At 42.4% G+C, this 24,494-nt stretch overlaps 1 protein-coding gene across 1 annotated transcript in view; it reads left to right on the top strand.

The window, feature by feature from the left end:
- Nucleotides 1–24,494, top strand: part of IPO11 (importin 11) — a 494,099-nt gene that overhangs the window by 166,662 nt on the left and 302,943 nt on the right. The window contains exon 17 of the mRNA XM_056541414.1: nt 24,433–24,461. Within this exon, the coding sequence (XP_056397389.1) occupies nt 24,433–24,461 (29 nt within the window). The remainder of the gene's footprint in view (nt 1–24,432; nt 24,462–24,494) is intronic.

Below are 24,494 nucleotides of genomic sequence, written 5' to 3'. Positions count from 1 at the left end.
CACAGAGTGGGACTGGAGCAGAAGATTGTGGGAGAACCAGAGCAGGGAACAAGACCGGGAGCTACAGGAGCGGGATTGTGACATCATCCTACTCCGTACTGCGCGGCCCTCGGCTGGAATCAATAGCCACAGCTAATAGCCTCCAGCGGTGGTCACCAATACGAGGCTATTAGCCCTTTAGATCCTGTGATCAAAGCTGATTGCGGAACCTATTGCCAGCAACAGTTAATTGCTATGGGTGATTGGGACCACTGCCGGGCAATTGCGCGGTCCTGATCACCTTAACTGACGGCCGGAGGGTCCCTACCTTCCTCCTTGTTGTCGGATCTTCGGTCTGTGGCTCCAGCCTACTTTGGCATGCTAGAGCAACAGACCGCAGAGAACAGTGATCAATGCTGTGTGATAACACAAAAAATGAGCCCTCATGCAGCCCTGTATGTACAAAAATAAAAATGTTATAGGGGTCAGAATTGGACAATTTTAAGCCTACAAATTTTCTTACACAAAGTTATTTTAGTTCACCAGAAAAATAAAACAAAACCTATATATATTGGGTGTTGTTAGAATCGTATGGACCTGCAAAGTAAAGATAATGTGTATTTTTTACCGAAAAGTACACTGCGTAAAAACGCAACCCTTCACCATACATTTTGTGGTAAAATTATTGCTGTGATTACAAAGTACAATAAGTCCTACAAACAACAAGCCCTATAGATGAAAAATTGGAAGAGTTATGGATATTAAAAGAGGAGGAAAAAATGAAAACGCAAAAAATTGCTGCATGATTATGGGGTTAAAGGGGTTAACGCAAGATATATATAAGTATTTGATCAGTGGCAGTCTATAGAACTCTCTATGGAACATTTAAATATTGAAGAGCGCTGTACTCTTAGGCTGCTTTCACACTATAAAATTTCATCCGTAAAGAACATCCGTCATAAAAATCTTGAAAATCGGCGGATAAATGGCCGTTAGAAAATCCCATTATAGTCTAATGAGATTTTTCTAATAGCCGTTCTAATCCGTTATTTTGTGACTGGCGATAGTAACGGGAGAAATAGTGCATGCACTATTACTTCCGTTCATTCACCTGTCACAAAATAACATGCCATTATTAATAACGGGCAATAACGGGTTAAACGGCTATTAGAAAAATTCATTACGGATGAATTTTTATAGTGTGAAAGCAGCCTTACTGATATCTTCGCAAGTCCCATAGAGAATGAATGGAGTGAAGGCCAAACAAAAGTGAGTCCCTGTTCTTTGAATCGGTGTAGGCCCCAGCAGTCAGACCCCCATGATCAGATAGTAATCACCGATGCTGTAAATTACTAAAAAGTTTAAAGGAAATCTGTCAACTTGAGATCATGCTCTCAGCTCAAGTGTTACAGAGGCTGTGTGAACCACAGCATATGCATCTCCTATGGTTCGCACAGCATTTTTTGACACTTGCGCATGATCTAGAGCTGATATTCCCTTGAAATCTTGGGATAATCTACCTATCTACCTACCTACTGGGGTCTACCTAATGGGGGGAAAATGTCTACCTACTTGGAGTCATCTACCTAAGAGGAGGTAATTACCTGCCCATCACCTCCGAATCCCCTCCACCCCGCCACACATCCTTCCCCCTGCTACACCTCTACAGCTTGTCAGTGTGGGTCTCATGTTTGAGTTTTGCCTAAGACCTGACAAAATATCTAGTAACGCCTCTGCTTGTCATTACTATAATTTTTTTTATAGTTTTCAATGTATGTATGGCTAAAACGAGCGGCTTCAAAGTGGCTGAGACGTAGCTGAGAACTGTGCTGAAATGCATTTTTTAAATCAATTATTAAAGAAGAAGTATCATGTAAAAAAAATTATCAGTTATAGATAGTTTTAGATCGCAGGGGGTCCAAGTGTTGGGGCCCCACCACGATCTCCTGTTTGGAGCCCCGGCTCTCCTTCACAGCAGCGCTTCATGACTCCCGCATTAAGTGGAGGCCGCCATGCCCCCTCTATACAGCTCTATGGGAGAGCCGAAGATTGCCTCCCATAGAGCTATATAGAGGTGGCGTGGTGCCCCCTGCTTTGGGCTGGGGTTGTGACGCGCCACTGTGAAGGAAAGCTGGGGCTCCAAACAGGAGATCATGGGGGGCCCGCAGCGCTTGGACCCCCCTCAATCTAAAACTTATCCCCTACCCTTTAGATAGGGGATACACATATTGTCTGTCTTTTTTTTACTTTTACCATAATTATTCACACCTGGTTTTAGCTTCAAAGCTGCACCACAACTTGATAAAACATTTAAGATCACCAAAAACTGCTGTTTTCCTGGTAAAACAAAAGTCCAGGGTCTGTTCTTTATTGGGCATATGAGTGAATTAAGCAGATTTACCCTCAAAACTACTTGGATATTAGCGATCAGTAGAACATTCTGCCGAACAGCACACTGGCATGTCTTGGCTGCCTGGAAGCGTCTCCATGTGGCTCTATCCTAAATGATCTTGAAGTCCAATTCAAGTGTGATTTAACAGAGCCTTAACAAAGGACAAGTATCTCATTGTTAATATGTATCAGGCGATATTCCTCTCTCCTTCAGTCGCCAAGGCTCAGAGAAGTAGGTGACAAAAATCACATTAGTAATTTGTTTAATTGGCTAAATGTTGTATCATTTTGTCAGCATTGTTCCTGACAGGCAGTATAATGAATACATTTCACGGCACTGAGCCGTTCCTCATTACAGAACTGTCAAGCGTTTCCTTACGGTTTGCAGCAGACCTTTTTTTTTTCTTTCGCTCTATGCAGTACTAATTTTATTATTCATAATGACCTAATTGAAGTAATAGGTTCTAAATGTTAATTGCTGTTTATGAAAGATAATATTCATAAGTAGATTGCCTTCATATGGTGTTGATGTTACAAACTTGTCACCTTTCTCGTTATGTAGAGCCCTTTCTGTATTTGCAAAAAAAAAATTTAAAATTCAACCTATGTACAGTACATTATGTGTATTTTCATTTATATAACTGGGTGCAAAGGGCAACAGGTAAAGGCGCACTGTGGCACCTAACTGGTTTGACTTTGGAACTCTCCTAAGGGCATTGCCTAAGTAGCCCCCTGAGTTTCACCCTTTCCTGTGAAGATCAGGTCATTGCTTTTTGCAAGATTTTTTTTCCTTATGCCTTGAGCCCATGATGCCAAGTTCTAATACTATACAATATGCATTTATAACCTCTATGCGCAGCTTTGTCCCATTTACATGCCCGGGTCCCACACCCAGAAGTGCTGTATTGCAAGTCTTTTCAATTTTACAAACCTATCTGACCTGTCCCACCATTCTATGCGGACAGTGACAAAATATCATTAGTCTCATGGTCTCGAGGGGTGGGGCTATGCTGCAGTGGGTGGGGGGATAGGATTACTTTAGTAAATTCCTTCCACCCTGCTATCCACACATCCACTGCGGCATAGCCACAGCCCCTGTGGGGACCATGTGACTTATAACATTGTCTCAGGCCATATGGAATGCTGAGAAAAGTCTGAGACAACCAAAAGCACTTCCTGAGTGTGGGTCTGTGCATGAAAACTGGTCAAAGTGGCGCACAGACAGAAAAGAAACCTGTGACACAGCATCATGAGCTTAAAGGCTGAAGAGAAAAAAATATTCCAGAATACTCCATTTAAGGACTACCTGGTCACTACCACTGGGAGTGGTAGTGGTATAGGTGGAGACTAGCCCAGTAGGTAAGAGACACCTATCTGGGGGAACAGGTAGACACAAGTCCTGCTGCTGGCCAAGGTCTTGGGCTGGCAGCATATGTGTGAGACCAAGTGTTTTGTAGTCAAGAAACTGATGTCAGACAGTACGTAGGAAAAGAAAACATGGCAGAAATGATTCACTAGGAAGCTTTTTCTGAGACATACTGGAGCAGTAGTGGCTGGATGATTAACCAGGTGATAGATAGAGGAAGGATTTATGTACAGAGCCTGAAATGACATCAGGAGCAGCAACAGCATGGGAGGAACCTGGTGGGTGGGAGGAGCAGTATGTCACTGGCATTATACTGGGATTCTCTAGGAACTTGCAGGGTTGTCCCATTACAAAATATTATTTATAGTCAAATTCGGACCCAAATTTTGAGCAGATTTTGTATTCACAATATAAAATTTAAAAATTGCTCATCTCAAGAGGTACTCAATGAATATTGTTAGTATCGCACCACTTGCTATTTCTTTTCTATAGTGTTACTTTGTCCACCCCAGTAAGTGTGCCGAGGTGGACACACATGCTTTGTCTTGCTTCTCTCTCTCTTCTCCACCAAGCATGTAGAGAGATCCCTGGTGTGGGGAGCCATATTCTTCTGAAGCTGCGGCATCTTCTCTGCTTGGCAGAAGAGGAGATTGCAAATATGCTTTTTAAGCATCTCCTTTGCATTTATTAAGGTGGACACAGTAAACCTATAGACAAAACAGCATATGGGGCCATACTATTATTCGTGTAATATCTTGTAAGATGAGCTTCCTTTTTGTAATAATTGTGAATATAAAGCATGTTGTGAACATGTGTCTGGATTTCACTTTTAACAGTATTCTCATTAACTCCATTAGAGGGATCTGTCAGTTCTATACCATGCTCAGAGCTCAAGTGTCCAAAAGAACCTCCCTACTCCCTCTCCTACTCCTCCCTGTCTAGACTGATTGACTTACAGGGCTTTTCTTCCAGCACTGAGCTTTGCACATTAATTATTCAAGGCAGGGAGGGGTGGGGGAGGAAGAAGGCATGCATGTTGCAGCTGAGCACCACCTCCTTGACACGTGAGCTCTGGGCATATTCTAGAGTTGACAGATTCATTTTAAATAAGACCTGTCAGCTGTTCTGACATGTCTGTTTTAATATACTTTGATGTCCCATGAAATAATTCCAGAGCATCCTTTTTCTGCATTTTATATTTACTCTGTTATTTTTGCCGGAATCGTAAATGGATTGATAACTGGATGTAACCATTCCCCATACTCAGTGCTGAGTGTGTAGAGGCTCACCTCATTGAAAATGATAAAAATGCATTAGGATGCAGAAAAGTCAATATATGCAGCTCATTAACCTATGTATATGGCTCAGACCACATTGTGCTACATGTGATTAGAATTTATGTTTCTGCAGTAGCCTGTTGTTGGAACGGTAATCATATACAGATATGTGTCAAGGCAACAAAGCCATTATGTAAATGATTCTTGTAATCTCCTGTATTCAGCAGCTTGCTTTTGTATTATTAGAACAACATAGTCATATATCATACCAGGGTATAGTAGATATTTACTGTGTATTGCTTGTATTCGTGCAAAAGTATCAGATTGTACCAGATGTTGTGTGTTTATCTTATAGGTGTATATTGCAATGATCATGAGAACAAAAGGACTTAGGTTCCATTGGCTTACTACTTGTTCATCGTCATTCACATTACAGCTCGGTGCTGCAGCAATAATGTACCTGTTTACCTATGGAATCACTGGCCTTATCATTCTCATGCTGTAAAACACTGAGGCCAGTGATTGTTGTTTTTATCAGTTCTATCTGTTATACAGATTTAGTGGCCTATTACATGGAGCAAATGTTCATTCGTTGGCTGATTGGATCGTTTTGACCTGACAAAACATCCTCATCCATTACCTGATAAGAATTTGGGGCACATGAACAATCACACAATACTCGAGCCCTTAAAATAGTCTCTATGAACACCAGTCAATTAGATCGGCACTCATTTAGAGACGTGACTGGGTAGTTTAATATGGCCTTAAATCTCCTTATTACCATGGCTTGTTTAAAACTCCTCCCTTCTAGGTACATTGCTATACAATAGACTTCCTCTCCAATCTGCACAGGTTTGGTTTACATCTCTCATACTGGCCTTAGAACACAGCAAAAGAAGTCTTTATCTTTCAGTATAACGACATGCTAGAAAAGTGTGCAGAAGCGTTGTAAACGGAGGGATGCTTGGGAGAGACATTGCATAGGAAAAGAAGATAGACTTTAAATTATGGCTTAGTGCTCAGGAGCAGTACCGAGACAAATCTTTCACGTTTCAGAGATCAATAAGACTATACAAAACATTTCTTCAAAGACAGTTCATACACTACATGGATTAGGGAACCCGTCTTATGGAAAAAGTTGCCAGTTCTCTTATTAATTTTTCCTTGTCTTTCATCTTCACATATTTCAGCCTTGCCAGAATTAGAGCTAAAACTTTGTGTTGGAGAAATAGAATGAAAACTTACTAGGGCTTAGGACAGGTGATGGATAAGAGCAAGTTAATGTGTTTTTTTTTGCTTTTAATAAAATATAGTGTGACTGCAGAAACTGATAAAGCGTCTCCAATATAAGCAGTTTACTTTGAATCCGGCAACAACAGAACCTTCTCAATGGTCTCCAGATGTACAGCGACAATGTGTATGTGTATACCGCCATCCTATTATTGTCCCACTGTTCAGCGACTGACACTTTGTCTTTATTTTGCCTTTATTCTAGCCTCACAGTTTGTATTGTCGTCTATCTTTGTTCTCTTCTAAAGCATTCTGTCTTTATTGCTGCTAACAATGTATTTTGCTTATCACAATACTGTATAGAAAGTGCCACAAATAGCGTCCCCAAGGGTGCTGTAATGTTTTTGTTGACTTAGTAATTGGAAAATAAATTGCAATATGCGCTAGGAAATTGGAATTAAATAGTTATCTGCTTCAGAGCGGGAAAACTCTTCATGTCCTGGCTGGCATCTTTGTGTTCACACCGCCTTTTAAAAAGCACATGATGATAATGTCTAACATATGTTCCTTTGAAGAGACGTCTATCCTGTGCTTGCAGCATGTATTTGTAAATTTGTCAGAATCAACTTACCCAAAAACTCTATAGTTTATTACATACTTATGTGTTAACAATGCAAACCTACCACCAAAATGGATTCAACAGTGAGGCAAAAAAGTATTTAGTCAGCCACCAATTGTGCAAGTTCTCCCACTTAAAAAGATGAGTGAGGCCTGTAATTTCCATCATAGGTATACCTCAACTATGAGAAACATAATGAGAAAAAAATATCCATAAAATCACATTGTCTGAGTTTTTAATAATTTATTTGCAAATTATGATGGAAAATAAGAGATCAAACGTTTTCTGTAAGTCTTCACAAGGTTTTCACAAAATGTTGCTGATATTTTGGCTCATTACTCCATGCAGATCTTCTCTAGAGCAGTGATGTTTTGGGGCTGTCGCTGGGCAACACAGACTTTTAACTCTCTCTAAAGGTTTTCTATGAGGTATAGATCTGGAGACTGGCTAGGCCACTCCAGGACCTTGAAATGCTTCTTACGAAACCACTCCTTCGTTGCCCAGGCGTTTTTTTTGGGATCATTGTCATGCTGAAAGACCCAGCCATGTTTCATTTTCAATGCCCTTGATGATGGAAGATGGTTTTCACTCAAAATCTCACAATACATGGCCCCATTCATTATTTCCTTTACACGGATCAGTCGTCCTGGTACCTTAGCAGAAAAACAGCCCCAAAGCATGATGTTTCCACCCCCATGCTTCACAGTAGGTATGGTGTTCTTTGGATGAAACTCAGCATTTGTTCTCCAAACACGACAAGTTGAGTTTTTACCAAAAAGTTCTACTTTGGTTTCATCTGACCATATGACATTTTCCCAATACTCTTCTGGATCTGCTCTCTAGCAAACTTCAGACAGGCCCAGACATGTACTGGCTTAAGCAGGGGGACATGTCTGGCACTGCATGATTTGAGTCCCTGGCGACGTAGTGTGTTACTGATGGTAGCCTTTGTTACTTTGGTTCCAGCTCTCTGCAGGTCATTCACTAGGTCCCCCCGTGTGGTTCTGGGATTTTTGCTCACCTTTCTTATGATCATTTTGACCCCACTGGGTGAGATCTTGTGTGGAGCCCCAGATCGAGGGAGATTATCAGTGGTCTTCCATTTTCTAATAAATGCTCCCACAGTTGATTTCTTCACACCAAGCTGCTGGCCTATTGCGGAATCACTCTTCTCAGCCTGGTGCAGGTCTACAATATTTTTTTCTGGTGTTCTTTGATAGCTCTTTTGTCTTGGCCATAGTGGAGTTTGGAGTGTGACTGTTTGAGGTTGTGGACAGGTGTCTTTTATACTGATAACAAGTTCAAACAGGTGTAATTAATACAGGTAATGAGTGGAGAACAGAGGAGACTCTTAAAGGGGTACTCCGCCCCTAGACATCTTATCCCCTATCCAAAGGATAGGGGATAAGATGTCTGATCGTGGGGATCTCGGCTGCAGCACCCCGCTGTCATTACTTCACAGAGCTAACTCGCTCTGTGCGTAATGACCGGCAATACAGGGGCCGGAGCATTGTGATGTCTCGGTTCCGCCCCCTCGTGACGTCACAGCCCACCCCCTTAATGCAAGTCTATGGGAGGGGGTGTGGTGACCGCTACGCCCCCTCCCATAGACTTGTATTGAGGGGGCGGGCCGTGACGTCATTACGCACGGAGCGAGTTAGCTCTGTGCAGTAATGACAGTGGGGTTCTGCAGCCGAGAGGATGGAGGATAAGATGTCTAGGGGCGGAGTACCCCTTTAAAGAAGAAGTTACAGGTCTGTGAGAGCCAGAAATCTTGCTTGTTTGTAGGTGACCAAATACTTACTTCCACCATAATTTGGAAATAAATTCTTTAAAAATCGGACAATGTGATTTTATGGATTTTTTTCTCATTATGTCTCTCATAGTTGAGGTATACCTATGATAAAAATTACAGGCCTCTCTCATCTTTTTTAGTGGGAGAACTTGCACAATTGGTGACTGACTAAATACTTTTTTACCCCACTGTATAAGGCCAAGTCATTTGACAGTGGTCTGATCAGAAAGTATATTTCTACTAGAATCCCCCAATCCAAAATTAATAATTGAAAAAAGTAATACTTAACTCCCCCTGTCCCGCTGCAGCTCCGGTTCGGCCCTATCCTGTCCCCCAATCTCCTGTCTACTTCTTGCTTCCGAGATGAGAGCTCAGTGTGGACCTGCCCACTTAGCCAATCACTAGCTTAGGCGGCATACCACTGATGCCAGTCATTTGTTGGTTGAGTTGGCAGGTCTTGCTACAAACTCTCGTCTCAACAGCTGGAAGAATTGGGGGATGCGGAAGGACCAGGGATAGATAAGCATTAACTTTTTATTTTTTATACAGTCTCAGCTGCATCTGATTTATTCTTTTTCTAATGGAGAAATACCAGCCTCACCACAGAAAAAGTAAGTATAACACAACACCCATTCAAAAAGCAGTTGACTGCTTGTGTAATGCAGGACAGGTGCTCCACAGGGAATGACTCTCCATAGCTACTCTCCATTCAGGCCAAGATATGAAGATTGTACATAGAGCGCCCCCCTTCCTCACATTCATTATCTTACATGGTATATGGGAATGGGCTTCCAAACTAATCCATTACTTTAATAGCGGTCAACTGGGTTCTAGTGTTTTTTCCAGCTATAATAGTGCCAGAAAAAGCAACCGTAACTCCAAAATTGAGTGTAGAAAGAACCTTAGATCTAATTACATAAAAAATCAGTAAATGTTATCCCACTGAGTACTGTGGCTACAGGGTGGCATTGCTTTCATAGGCATAGGTATCCACGGTATATTCACACTTTAGAATTGTAGTTCCTAAAGATTGTCAATTATGTTAAGAGCCGATATGAGTTATGGACATAATAGGGCTGACACAACTAATCTACCTTTTGATTAGAAAAATAGTCGTCAACCATTTTCCTAATCGATTAGTTGGTCAGCCTGTCTAGTGAAGAGGAGGCCCAGTGTACACGATCTTAAGCTTCCTGCATCTTTTCTCTGCAATTATCATGATTCCCAGGATATCAGGTTCCATGCGACAGGCTGGACTCGCAGTAAATGCAGGAGGAGACTCAGAAGGTAGAAGATTATGTGTGCGTGGTTACGCCTTCCCTAAAAAAGTTGCTTGGGGAACCTAGGACGCCACTGGACAATTAATTGCTGCCCTAGAACATAGAGCACTTCTGGTTTTGCACTATAATTAAAAGGGTTCAGAACTTGGTAATGTGGGTTAGACGGTTCAGTTTACATAGGACTGTTCTGTAGCCTTTGCTGATGCCCCTGCAGTTTGTAGCTGCTCACTGTCTCACTCTTAACGTAAACTAAACTTAAACACCTCAAAGTATAAATACTTTTGAAAACCAAATAATGTGGTTCCTGTGTTCCTAAGCCAACTCTTGACTTGTTTTCGCATGGTTTAGCCTCGTCCTAGGGACTTAAATTCACCAAAACCTGGGGCAAAAAAAGCCCAGGGCACAAAGTCCCCAATATAGAAAACTCTCCCTAAAACGTAACTTTTACTGAGGTACTGGTAAAAACTTATAAGTGATATTGGTGACACTAAACTAACGTTAAAATCTAGTGTTTAGTTTTAGGGTCTATTCACCCATACAGTATTCTGCGCAGATTTGATGCGCAGGATTTCAAGCTGTGTTCAGTCATTCAGTTTACATTGAAATCTGCAGCAGAAAATCCTGTGCATCAAATCTGCGCAGAATACTGTACGTGTGACTAGACCATTAAAGGGGTACTCCGCCCCTAGACATCTTATCCCCTATCCAAAGGATAGGGGATAAGATGTCAGATCATCGCGGTCCCGCTGCTGGGGATCCCCGGGATCCCCACTGCGGCACTGCGCTATCATTACAGCACAGAGCGAGTTCGCTCTGCACGTAATGACGGGCAATACAGGGGCCGGAGCATCATTACTCCCCCTCGCATAGACTTGCATTAAGGGGACGGGTTGTGATGTCACAAGGGGTGGAGCCATGACGTCACACCTTCTCCGTCCCCTGTATCGCCCGTCATTACGCACAGAGCGAACTCGCTCTGTGCTGTAATGATAGCGGGGTGCCACAGCGGGGATCCTGGGGCTCCCCAGCAGCGGGACCGCGACGATCTGACATCTTATCCCCTATCCTTTGGATAGGGGATAAGAAGTCTAGAAGCGGAGTACCCCTTTAAGAAGAGTTTTCTATATTGGGGTCTTTGTGCCCTGTTCTTTTATGCCCCAGATTTTAAGGAATGTTTGTAATTGGGATCCCTGGCTAACTCCCTTGGGGAATTTTTGTGATCCTGGGGCATTGGTCTGTGTCACCCCTTACACCAATGTGAACCCTGAGACAATAAAATAAGTTGCATTAAAGTCTATAATGTCCCAGGGTGCATCCTCTTTGAATCGTGATAAAAGAACAATCCAAACATGTTTACTATCTGACTCCGGTCGGCTCATTCAAATTAATAAGATGTGGGCCAGGTCCAGCTGGGATAGGGGAGCGCCCGGTTCTGACATTTCCCAGCCGGATCCGGTGATCGTAAGAACAAAACGTGGTGTGAATGCACCCTAAGAGGTAGTAGATCATGCATTGTAAGCATAAACACTATACAGTTCTTGTTTTCCTCCCCGTATATGTGTTCAGTGATTTGTGAATAAGGATTCACAATGAGAGTTTCCTGACCCAGAACCATAGTGCTCTGTCACGCAGTCCTTTTTAATTGTTTGCTTTATATGGAATTTAGTTGTTTAAAATCCCTAAGGAACCTGTTAATATTTTGCTATCTTTTACATTGATGCCTTAGTGCACATTTTAAACAGACACATCCTACGTATAGAGAAATATTCATAATTGTTCATCTTAATGGAAGGATGATTTGTGCGTTCTTACTAAATCGGGATTATAGGAGTGAAGCTGAAAGCAAGATTTCATGATAAACTTGTCTGGGTTTGCTCTACGGAGCTCAGCTGTTTGTCTGCTTTTCGCTAATCCAGGCTTTCTGTGGAATATGTCTATAGGGAAATATGTATATTGAATTATTTAGGGTAGAGGTGTCCACTCTCGGGACCAGGGTGAGCTCGGTATGCTAGTACTGTATCCCACTACCAAGGGCAAGGAAAATATCCCGTACATTTGTGAAGCAACACCAACACTGAATTTTGGTTGCAAGTTTTTATAAAATAAAAATGATACCCATATAGAGTAATAGCATAGTGTAGTGTTTTCCAAACAGTGTGTCTCCAGCTGTTGCAAAGCTACAACTCCCAGCATGCTAGGAGTTGTAGTCTTGCAACAGCTGGAGACACACTGTTTAAAAATCATTGGCGTAGTGACATTTCAGGTCTGCCGTCTTCCAACCGACTCTCTGTAGAGTATCTGTATGGACCATATGTTCCGGAATTACAGCTGTGTGCCGTCTGTATGCAATTATATGTATACGGAAATGCATCAAGAACCCCCAACGACCCCCCCTCCCCCCAAAGTCAATTCCATAATGGTATTCCTTATGAAAAGTATTAAAAGAATAAGTAGACAACTTTCTGGCGGCATTTTCACTAAGGTTGAGCAATTGTTGCACAGAGCTATTTGCCAATGAGAATATGCTGTAATAATATAGGTATACTGATATGGTGGGGCAGCTGGTGTTGTGATGCCAAGCGTGCAAGGTATTTCAGTGGCCATGCTACAGAGATTTAGCAACAAAAAAAAACCCAGTAAGTTTCCCGTAATGTCAGATGACACTGCTGGCCATTGCATATAGAGTTTGATCTCTCCGTCCATGTAACTGGCTATGGATCACTGAAAAGTAAGTGGGTTTATTCTTTCAGGGTTAGTGCCCTACTGTTCAATCTGGATGGTGATGTATGGACTGTTTATACTAAGCACTACCTTGTATAAGAGTTGCGATCCATGGGAACTGTTTCTTAAAAGATATAAAAGAGTTGACTAGGATTAGAAATAAGGGTTTGCTTTTATTTTCAGAAACAGCGCCACTTTTGCCCTCAGGCTGTTTCGGGTATTGTAGCTTAGTCCTATTAATGTAAATAGCTTAGTGCTACAACACCAAACACATCCAATGGACAAAAATAGCACTGTTTTTTTAAGAGTAAAAGCAGACTCTTAGAACACCTTTAAGGGTCTATTAACACGTACAGTAGTCTGCGCAGATTTAATGCGCAGGATTTCAAACTGTGTTCAGTCATTCAGTTTACATTGAAATCTGCCCATCAAATAGGCGCAGAATACTGTATGTGGGAATATACCCTAAAGGGGTACTCCGTCGGAGAAAAAAATTATTTCAAGTCAACCGGTTTCAGAAAATTAAACAGATTTGTAATCTACTTCAATTTAAAAATCTTAATCCTTCCAGTACTTATCAGATGCTGTATGTTCCAGAGAAAGTTCTGTAGTTCTTTCTAGTCAAACCACAGTGCTCTCTGCTGACACCTCTGTCTCTGTCAGGAACTGTCCAGAGCAGGAGCAAATCCCCATAGAAAACCTCTCCTGCTCTTGACAGTTCCTGACATGGACAGAGGTGTCAGCAGAGAGCACTGTGGTCAGACGGGAAACAACTAGACAACTTCCTGCATACATTCTAGAACATACAGCAGCTGATAAGTACTGGAAGAGTTAAATATTTTAAATAGAAGTAATTTACAAATCTCACATACGAAGAAGTCAGAAGTAAAGTCACCCTCACCAGCAAAGTGGTAGCTTTTATTGCATATATTCGGAAGTGAACAAACAAAAGTTCATGGCGGGGAGTGAGAGTCAGCCGACCCTCTTGACACGGGACACACCTGTGGGAGCGACTAGTTTCGTGTCACGTGATGGACGCTTCTTCCGGCTCAGGTACGTCCCTCACAGGTAATGACCCTCTTCTTATCCTAACAGGTGTATGTAGTCTCTCGCTCCCCGTAGGCTGACAGGTGTAGGCTGACTCTCGCTCCCCGCCATGAACTTTTGTTTGTTCACTCCCGAATATATGCAATAAAAGCTACCACTTTGCTGAGGACTCGGGTGAGTGCGACTTCTTCATATGTGATATTATATATACGAAAACCAATTGAGAAGACAGAAACAAATGGCACTGCTAGCAACCACAGGGTCTAATTATAAAGGATACACATCAGAGGTTTACAACAGATAGGTACTTGTACAAGGGGTCCCATCGGTGGTGCTAGGTGAAACAGATAGTAGTCAATTAAAGAACAAACAAAGAACAAAATCACACCTGCACTCACCGCAAGGGTACCGCAACTCCGGCCTCACTCGAACGGTGCCTCCAATCAACGATCGGGCATATCAGATGTGGAGCGCTCAGAAAAGGCGACTGCTGGCGGTTTCACGCAATCACTATGCGCTTCATCCGGCCTCGCATAGTGATTGCGTGAAACCGGCAGTTGCCTTTTCTGAGCGCTCCACATCTGATATGCCCGATCGTTGATTGGAGGCACCGTTCGAGCGAGGCCGGAGTTGTGGTACCCTTGCGGTGAGTGCAGGTGTGATTTTGTTCTTTGTTTGTGATATTATATATACCACTTGGACATTCATAAGTCAGCACCCCCATATACAGCACCTTATCGGAGATAGACTTGAGTTTGCCACACGGTGTGAATTGCATCTAGAGACTTTGATCATTGTCTGATGCTTTTATGCCCATAGTGCAGTGCCTGGATTTTCTACTTCACTATTGTCTATAATTTACAAATCTGTTTAACTTTCTGGCACCAGTTTATTTGAAAACATTTTTTTTCTTCCAAAGTACCCCTTCAAGGGGGTTATCCAGCATGTAACAATCAATGGTTTATCCTCTGCATAGGTCATCAATATTAGACCAGTGGGGATCCAATTTTCAGCTGTTTTAAAGGGCCTTGATCCTCGTATAAGCGTTGTAGCCTTTTCAGTGTTTACTGCAGTCTGTACATGCATTGCCGTAATATTTTAGCGGCAGTGCAAGGCACTGCAGGGTTGTCTCACTCAACTGGGGCAATGCTGCAATTCCTTGTACCGCCACTACAAATAGTATAGTGATACGAGGACGAGCAGCGGTAGACACTAAAAAGGCGACGGCACATGCACAAGTTCTGAAGCTCCTTTAAACAGCTAATCAGCGGGGGTACCCGGAATCACACCCCTGCCAATCTAATTTTGATTTCCTCTCTGAAGGATAGGCTATCAGTCTATACAAAACATTCGAGGGAGATTGATCAAAACCTGTACAGAGAAAAAATTGCTTACAGTCAGATCACTTCTTTTATTTTTGAAAAGGCTTGTGAAAAATTAAAGTGATCTGATTGTTTTCCTGCTTTCTAGATAAGTGTTTCCCAACCAGGGTGCGCTCAGCTGTTGCAAAACTACAACTCAGAGCATGCCTGGACAGCCAAAGGCTGTCCAGGCATGCTCTGAGTTGTAGTTTTTCAAAAGCTGGGGGCACCCTGGTTGGAAAACACTGTTCTAGAATGACAGGATTTCTGGAGCACCGGTTAGCAAATTTTTGAAATTTTACTATTTTTAGTTTATTTTTTTTTTTACATAGGTTTCTTGTAGATTATGACAGACGTTGTTCCTTCTGCATGTAGTTTTTAGAGTAAAAAAATACTGTTCTAACACTTCCAACCACGGTACGCAGGGACCTGATAGAATATGTTTCAATAAGCCTGTCGCAGATAGTCAAGTTTTAGGCATTATATGTCATTACTGATCATTTGCATACTTTACAATGTCCCATCTGTTTCTCCTCTTAATCAGAATATTTTGTAAATACTCTTTACAGCCTGGGATATGTAAATTTTTTGTTGTCTGAAACACCGGGTCCCTTCTATGCTAATATAAAACAGAAAAATATCCTTGTGCCACTAAAATGTCATTGCATCTGTGTAGCTAATTCAGAATGGGAAGGCAGGGGGATTTAGCTGTATGGAGACGTGCAGATAGCTAAGGACGGACTGTGTGCTGGTAAAGACAATTACTTGTGCCATTAATTCTAGGGTTTAAGATAAGCGTCACGTGGAGGCTGATAAGCACTGAGCTATATTTCATCAATACCCTTATGGACAGCACAGCGTTCAGCATAGACGTGGCCAATATGCAAGCAAGTTTTGTTTCTTCTTCTCAATGGGCTAATTATCAGCAGTCTCTTTAGCTAAGGCTAAGTTCACATTGCTGTTGTGCTCTGTCCTGTTCGGCCCTTTTTTTTTGTGCCAAACAGCTCCAAAAACGGGTTGGAGCACAACAAACTCCACCGGTCTGGTTGGATTCCATTGACTTGAATGGGATCCGTTGGAAATCTAGTGCATGCCTAGTAAATATATAACAGGTAGAGGCCTAATATCTACCTGTTATATATTCGTCAACCAGATTAACAGTGTTGAATGTACAGAATACTTCTATATCCTCTGTACAAGCTGTACTACAAAACACAATGATTTCCTGTATTGAAAACTTGATAAAGATCCCATCACATGCAGTGCAGTCTGATCCTTGGACAACAGGTTATAGAACAGGAGGATCTAAACAGATTGATGTGTATTTGTCTGAAAGGATTGAGAATAAATAGTAATATAATCTATTAAATCAGTGCTCATTCTGGATTTAGGAGTCCAGTGGATGGTCCTGATCAGTGATTGACATCCTTCCCTGTATGTTGTGCATACCAAGATAACTCTCGATTACTTAGTTGGACCGCCCACCTTTCTCCTAAGCCCCAGAATGAGCAGAACTTTAAAGCATACCTGTTGTTTCAGGTGACTTTTCAGGATAAGCTACCGTGCCTTTGGCTGTCCGGGCATGCTGGGAGTTGAAGTTTTGCTACAACTGGAGGCACCCTGGTCGGGAAACACTGGTCTAAACAGAAACAGCCCCACAAAAAAGCATCATATAGAAGCAATGAGCAGACAGGATTGTGTATAAATTCCCTAGGTACACAGATGTCTCTACTGTTTTTCTCTGCAAGTTGTGTGTTTTTCCAGACACTTCCCTTCCCATATCCCTAAACCCTCTCCATAGACTTGTATTGCTTGTAATTTGATCCCTGAGTGGGCTACAAGACAAACTAAGCAGACACAGGACAATCAGCAGAAAGAATGAAGGTCACACTCACATGGGTCAGATACAAAAGCTTGATGCTGCGTTTATTTCGGCAGTGCAGTAAAAGCAAACAGCAGGTCAGGACGTGACTTGTGGATCAGTCCATACTGCGAATTACAGCAGGTTGCGCGTGCGTAAGCATGCTTCATCAGACCCTCCCCTCTCTCAGGTAAGCCACCAATATATAGCTCTCACATGGTGACGTAGCCGAGGGAGGGGAATTCAGGTTTACAAACATTTTATTACCACCATCAATAGCACTGTGTTCACACCAGAGCGAATAGATACAAACACACTAATGCAATGTACAAAATTACAAAAAACTTAGTTTCTAAAAACATTTGCAAAGCAACAAGTTATTTGTGAATGAACACATACAGAAATTTTTACTACAAGAAAACACTGAAATCAAGCCTATCATTAAGGCCCAGATTTCCATGTGTATTTGTTCTAAGAATCCATCTGGCTTCGGCTTGAAGTAAATTTTTCCTCAAGTCAGAGCCTTCTTTCTTTTGGATTTGTTGAACACCCTGGAAAGTTAACCCACTACAGTCCCCCTTATGTACATCATTCATATGCGCAATGAACCGCGGTGAACCCTTACCTGAGCGCACTGAATAGACGTGCTCCCTAAAATGGGAATGAACAGGCCTCTTCGTGCTGCCCAGGTAAAAGCGACCACAGCTACAGGTAATCACGTACACCACCCAAGGGGTTCTGCATGTGATTAGATTTCTGACTATTGTTTCTACGCCCCCTATTCTTACCATTTTACCTGGTTTAAAGAATGGGCACCAGGTGCAAGAACCGCACCTATGGTTCCCCTTTGGGCCGGCGTCACTAATCCAATTGCTATCTACCTGCAGACTTGTACTCGAATTAAATGTCGTCTTCATTACCTGATCTTTTAAGTTCTTACAACTCCGGAACGTTACCATGGGGCGATTAGGGACCACCTTACTGAGCTCTGGGTCATTTTTAATCAAATGCCTGTTGTTCAACACAACTTTTTTGATTTGATCAGCCATCAGGCCATATTTGAATGAAAAGGAAAAATGCGCTGTGGGAGGTTGTGTCCCAATTCTTGACCTTCTATTCTCTCCATTCAATAGATCCCTCCTGCTCTGCACCAAGGCCCTATTAAAAGCTCGGTCCAGAACATAGGAAGGGTAGCCCCTTGCCTGCAATCTCTCAGTTCACCAGCCTTTACCCTAAAATCTTGTATTGTACCGCATAGGCGTAAAAACTGCCCATACGGTACCACACGTTTAACATGTGGAGGGTGGTAGCTGGTGAAGTGGAGGAGAGAATTGCACGGCGTTGGCTTTCTGAAGCCAGTGGTAGTGATGGTACCATTATCGTTTCTCACTAATACATCCAGAAATTCTAGCAGTTTTTTGTCAACCTTGAACGCAAAATGAAGATTCATGTTGTTTTTACTGTTCAAGTGGCTAACAAAATCCTCAAAGTCCGCCTCGGTGCCATCCCAGACCATGAACACATTGTCTACAAATCTGAGATAGCACCGGACGGACCCGAGGAACGGGTTACTGTCAGTGAACACAAATCTCTTTTCAAAAATGGCAACATACAGATTTGCGAAAGTACACGCAACCGGGGTGCCCATGGCCACGCCCCCGGTCTGCGTGTACCATCGCCCATCAAATTGAAAAGAATTGTTATTCAAAACAAACAATAGGGAATTGCAAATGAATTGGATAGTGTCAGGTTGTCTGTCGGTGTGCTCTAGGAGTTCTCTTATGCACTCTACTGCAAATTCCTGAGGTATACTCGTATAAACCTGGAATTTAAAGTTTCTTCCTTGGCTGAGAAGGAGACACGCCTATTTTGGACTCTGAGTTCGCTCAAGTCATATCTAGAGTGTGAACGGGTCCCAAGGGGACTACGAAACTTCAAAGAATGTCCCAATTTACTGAGGACCCAGCTTTCCTATAAACCTGGAAGGACATTCACCAAGAGTACTCACTTAATATGTTACGGGCTATCATAAAGCGGAATGAACAAGTGTACAACACAGTGACAGAGGAACTGTTAAGGACCAAGCTGGTCCTGCGGACGAGGATGTCTGCTCAACAGTTCGGTTTGTTTGACTCAAAATTGGAGAAAAAAATCGGAGCAACCCAGTGATTAAAGACCACAAAAAGGACAGATTCATACGTGATAAGTTAGACTACGACATGGACCGCGTGTTTTCATTTGGAGGCAATAAGAGGCAACAGCGCCGACGTCGCTATAAAGGAAAGAAGAAGGCGTCCGATTATTGGAAGTCCAACTCCGATTCGAGCGGCACAGAAGATGCGGCAGCAAACGCAAAGAAAACCATGACAAACAAACCCTCTAAGGTTGGTGATGTTCTTGTTGATTGTTCTATGGCTGAAGCAGGTAATTTAAAAACTGTCCCTTAAGGAAACGGACACGCAGAGGGGCAAGAAAGAGTAAAAAGAGAGCCCTTCACAAACAAAGAGCAGGTGACGATAAAGAAGGTGACATGGCGGGAGTGACGGATGACATTGCTATTTTAAATCTTGCAGGGATACTGTTAAGTGGTGCTGCCACCGCTGGTCTAAAAAAGGGACTAAACTACTGCCTGACAGAGGACTTTGATATGGTGGACTTTGAGGTGGACATATTTAAATCTATACGAAAATTGAATTTAAAAAAGTTATTTGCGAATAATAAAAATGTTGTTAATATATTAAAGGAAGGTGATTTACCCGTGTGTATAGGTCCCCTTGGGTTCAGTGTTCTGGATCAAACCTCAATGAAAGATAAGAATTGTCCTGACGATCTGGTCGGCTTGCTGGAGGAGGGGGGCAGTAGTTGTCTCCCCCTCTCCCCCAGTGACCCGGCCAGTGGTCGGGTCATAGAAGTGAAGGAGTTTACAGGGGGGGGTTAAGTCAACATTTTGTCCACAGGACATTTTGTCCGCCAGGTAGTGCGTTGGATCAGTTCCAGAACAGGGTGGTTGACCAGGTAAGGCCCTTGATCTTCCCCCACAGCACCTCGCAATCTTTCTGTAGAACAACATGCTTTAGATGAGTTAAAGAATAGAAATGATATTGTAATCAAAAAATTGGAAACATCGTCATAATTATTTAGAGGAAGCGTCTAGGCAGTTAAATGACGAAAGAAACTACAGAAGGTTGCGGGGAAATCCTGTGGAGAAGATCAAGGTGGGCTTGCAGACATTACTGGGGAAGTCAGTGGAGAGAGGTATTATTTCAAAGAATAGGGCAGTGAAGCTAATTCCCCCATTCCCTACTTTTCCACGCTGGTACTTTCTGCCGAAGGTTCATAAGACATTGACCTCACCCCCAGGGAGACCTATTGTCTCGGGGGTGGGGTCTGTCACAGAGCCCTTGTCCAAGTATTTGGACTGGGTTCTGTGACCCCTTCTGCGGGAGGTACCAGCGTTGGTAAAAGGCACTAATCAGTTCCTCACTTGTCTGCAAGATATCCCCTGGTCTGAAAACTGCATCTTAGCCTCGATTGATATCGAGTCTCTGTATACGAGTATACCTCAGGAATTTGGAGTAGAGTGCATAAGAGAACTCCCAGAGCACACCGACAGACAACCTGACACTATCCAATTCATTTGCGATTCCCTATTGTTTGTTTTGAATAACAATTCTTTTCAATTTGATGGGCGATGGTACACGCAGACCGGGGGCATGGCGATGGGCCCCCCCTGTTGTGTGTACTTTCGCAAATCTGTATGTCGCTATTTTTTAAAAGAGATTTGTGTCCACTGACAGTAACCCGTTCCTCGGGTCCGTCCGGTGCTACCTCAGATTTGTGGACGATGTGTTCATGATCTGGGATGGCACCGAGGCGGACTTTGAGGATTTCGTTAGCCACTTGAACAGTAAAAACAACATGAATCTTCATTTTGCGTTCAAGGTTGACAAAAAACTGCTAGAATTTCTGGATGTATTAGTGAGAAACGATAATGGTACTATCACTACCACTGGCTTCAGAAAGCCAATGGCGTGCAATTCTCTCCTCTACTTTACCAACTACCACCCTCTACATGTTAAACGTGCGGTACCGTATGGGCAGTTTTTACGCCTACGCCGCATTAATAGTACAATACAAGATTTTAGGGTAAAGGCTGGTGAACTGAGAGAGAGATTGCAGGCAAGCGGCTACCCTCCCTCTGTTCTGGACCGGGCTTTTAATAGGGCCTTGGTGCAGAGCAGGAGGGATCTATTGAATGGAGAGAATAGAAGGTCAAGAAGTGGGACACAACCTCCCACAGAGCATTTTTCCATTTCATTCAAATATGGCCCGATGGCTCGAGTACAAGTCTGCAGGTAGATAGCAATTGGCTTAGTGACACCGGCCAAAAGGGGAACCATAGGTGCTGTTCTTGCACCTGGTGCCCATTCTTTAAATCAGGTAAAATGGTAAGAATAGGGGGCGTAGAAACAATAGTCAGAAATCTAATCACATGCAGAACCCCTTGGGTGGTGTACGTGATTAACTGTAGCTGTCGTCGCTTTTACCTGGGCATACCCGAGGCCTGTTCATACCCGTTTTAGGGAGCACGTCTATTCGGTGCGCTCAGGTAAGGGTTCACCTCGCTTCATTGCGCATATCAATGATGTACATAAGGGGGACTGTAGTGTGTTAACTTTCCAGGGTGTTCAACAAATCCAAAAGAAAGAAGGCTCCGACTTGAGGAAAAATTTACTTCAAGCCGAAGCCAGATGGATTCTCAGAACAAATAAACATGGAAATCTGGGCCTTAATGAGAGGCTTGATTTCAGTGTTTTCTTGCAGTAAAAATTTCTGTATGTGTTTGTTTCACAAATAACTTGTTGCTTTGCAAATGTTTTTAGAAACTAATTTTTTTGTAATTTTGTACATTGTATCTGTGTGTTTGGATCTATTCGCTCTGGTGTGAACACAGTGCTATTGATGGTTGTAATAAAATGTTTGTAAACCTGAATTCCCCTCCCTCGGCTACGTCACCAGGTGAGAGCTATATATTGGTGGCTTACCAGAGAGAGGGGAGGATCTGATGAAGCGTGCTTGCGCACGCGCAACAGCTGTAACCCGCAGTATGGACTGATCCACAAGTCGCGTCCTGACCTGCTGTTTGCTTTTACTGCACTGCCGAAATAAACGCAGCATCAAGCTTTTGTACCTGATCCATGTGAGTGCGACCTTCATTCTTTCTGCTGGATGAACACATGAACTTTGTTCTTTGGGGAACGCACCGCTGCTGAGGTACTGTTTAACACGCTTACACTTCTCGAGGCTGTATGGAGTTGCTGGCAGACTGATTGTCCACATTACAGCCAGAGAAAAAGAAGGGGGAAGGTGCTGACCTTTTTTCTTAACTTCTGCATTGCTAGACACAGGACAATGCTGAGCTGATTTTCATCGGTGGAAGACTGTCTTGCAGGAGAGGGGAGGGAGGAAGCATTTTGGCCTAATAAGATATATTCTAAAGTTTGTTATATTAACCTCTACTATTAATCTGTGCAAAGTTTATTGAAATGAGTGTCCGTTTAAATGAATACATTACTAGTTATTTACCACAAATGGTGTATATAAATCTACATACCGGTACCTCATTTTGCTCTGAAACATGGCGCCATCTGATTGGACTTTTTCAATGTGGCCGGGTTACTTTACAGGGACCTCCAAGAGCATTGATGCTGAATGAGTGATTATTGATGTTATTGCTTTTAGTGAGGCCTAAAGACTTCCTATTTTAGTACCAGTACTTGAATACTGTCACTAAAAAAATAAGGTATCCTAAACGTAGTCAGGAATAATATCATTACAGGAGAGGAAGAATGTAACCTTTCTAGTGTAAGGACATATAAGCTAGAATTCATGACCAAAGAGGCAAACACAGAAACAAACAATTGCCATAATTTACTAAAACTGTCTAATTTAGTGTAAATGTCTAAGTCTAAAACAGTCTAAGAACATGCTAGGTTTATTACATTGTCAAAGGCTGTTTGATAAATCTGCCACATCTAATGTAAACCAACTCTTAGTTTGCTTAAAGGGTAGCTCCCACCATCCTTTTTTTTTCTTCTTTCTGTTCCTGCCTATTCCCCATCTTTCCCTAACTCCTCCCTGCTTTAAATTAAATTTTTTACTATATAAAAAATGCCTTTTTGTCTGCCTGGCAGTGTGCTCACTACAGGCAGACTTCCCCAGCAGGCAGACATCACTGATGCCTGCTGAGGGGGCCGACTTCCGCCCTTAGTTCATCTACACAGGGTGCCTCCAGCTGTTTCACCACTAACACTCCCAGCATGCCCTGACATCTATTGGCTGGAGGAACCCTGTGTCCCCCCAGAACAATAAATTTGTTATGGCCGTGGTGCTAATCATACACCAGTTGATTTAAATAAAAAGATTTTCCACCGGAGTACCCATTTAAACTACACCAGAATTTTGACACACTTTTGGCATGCTGTCAACCCACACCACCTGTGCCCCGCCCCCTTTTTCCGAAACTGTTGAGAAATGTCTAAAAGGTGTCTGAAACTTTTTATAAATGTGTTGAAAATCATATAAGCCAGTTTTTTTTTTGTTATCTCCAATGTGTACATTCACTAGGGAAGTGTAAGTGTAATGTGGAGTAAATAAGTATCAAACACAAGAGGGTGATATGGGTAGATGTACCCTGGTAATGTATGGGCAATATGGTAAACAGCAGAATAGAAAGGATGTGTGGCCTAGGAGTGGTCCCCAAAATATAATTCCAAGTGGAAATATGTCAAACATGCTGCAATGGAAGGAACAATCTTATCTGTGCTCACACTATACAGGTTACATTTTAAAATTTGCTATTAATGGCTAGTTATTATTTACAATACTTTGGATGGATGATAACGGAATTGCGGACTTTGATATATTATTATGTGGACATGGTTGTATGTACTGTATTCTGTATCTTTAATCCTGATGAATGATTGTTAACCCAAAAGGTTTCTGTACTGTATGTGGAACAAATAAAATACCTATCTACAGTATTCTGGTAGACAGTGAATGAAGGTGTGGTGCGCATGCACGACTTCCACCTCATTCCAGATGGTAGGGGGTCCCAGCAGTCAGAGCCCCCACAATCAGAAGTGCATCCCCTATCCTGTGAATAGGGGATAAATGTTCTTTTCTTATTCCTGGTCATGAAGAAACAACATAATTCAGGCTTGTAATATTACAGTTATCAGAGCTGGCTTTTCTCATGAACCATTCACGCTAGTGAGCAGCACATGACCAGGAAAGAATTATAACCTGTGGGTGTTCCCATTGAGCGACACCAAATTAATGCATAGATTTTAATGGAAGGTTGCAATGTGGAGCTTAATCTGCTTAAACCAGAATAGCCCTGTTCTATCACCTTGTGTTTACATAATGCTTTAGAAATAGCACATGACCAATATCTTTAATGACTGTTGTTTTTAATTTCTTTCTCTTGTGATCTTGTCTTTCAGGTGCGCATTGAGACAGCTACAACCTTGAAGTTGGATATCCTTTGGCTATTGTTTGCATATGA

Source organism: Hyla sarda, chromosome 1 (genome assembly GCF_029499605.1).
Source record: "Hyla sarda isolate aHylSar1 chromosome 1, aHylSar1.hap1, whole genome shotgun sequence".
NCBI lineage: Eukaryota > Metazoa > Chordata > Amphibia > Anura > Hylidae > Hyla > Hyla sarda.
This window is presented reverse-complemented; position numbering and strand designations above follow the sequence as displayed.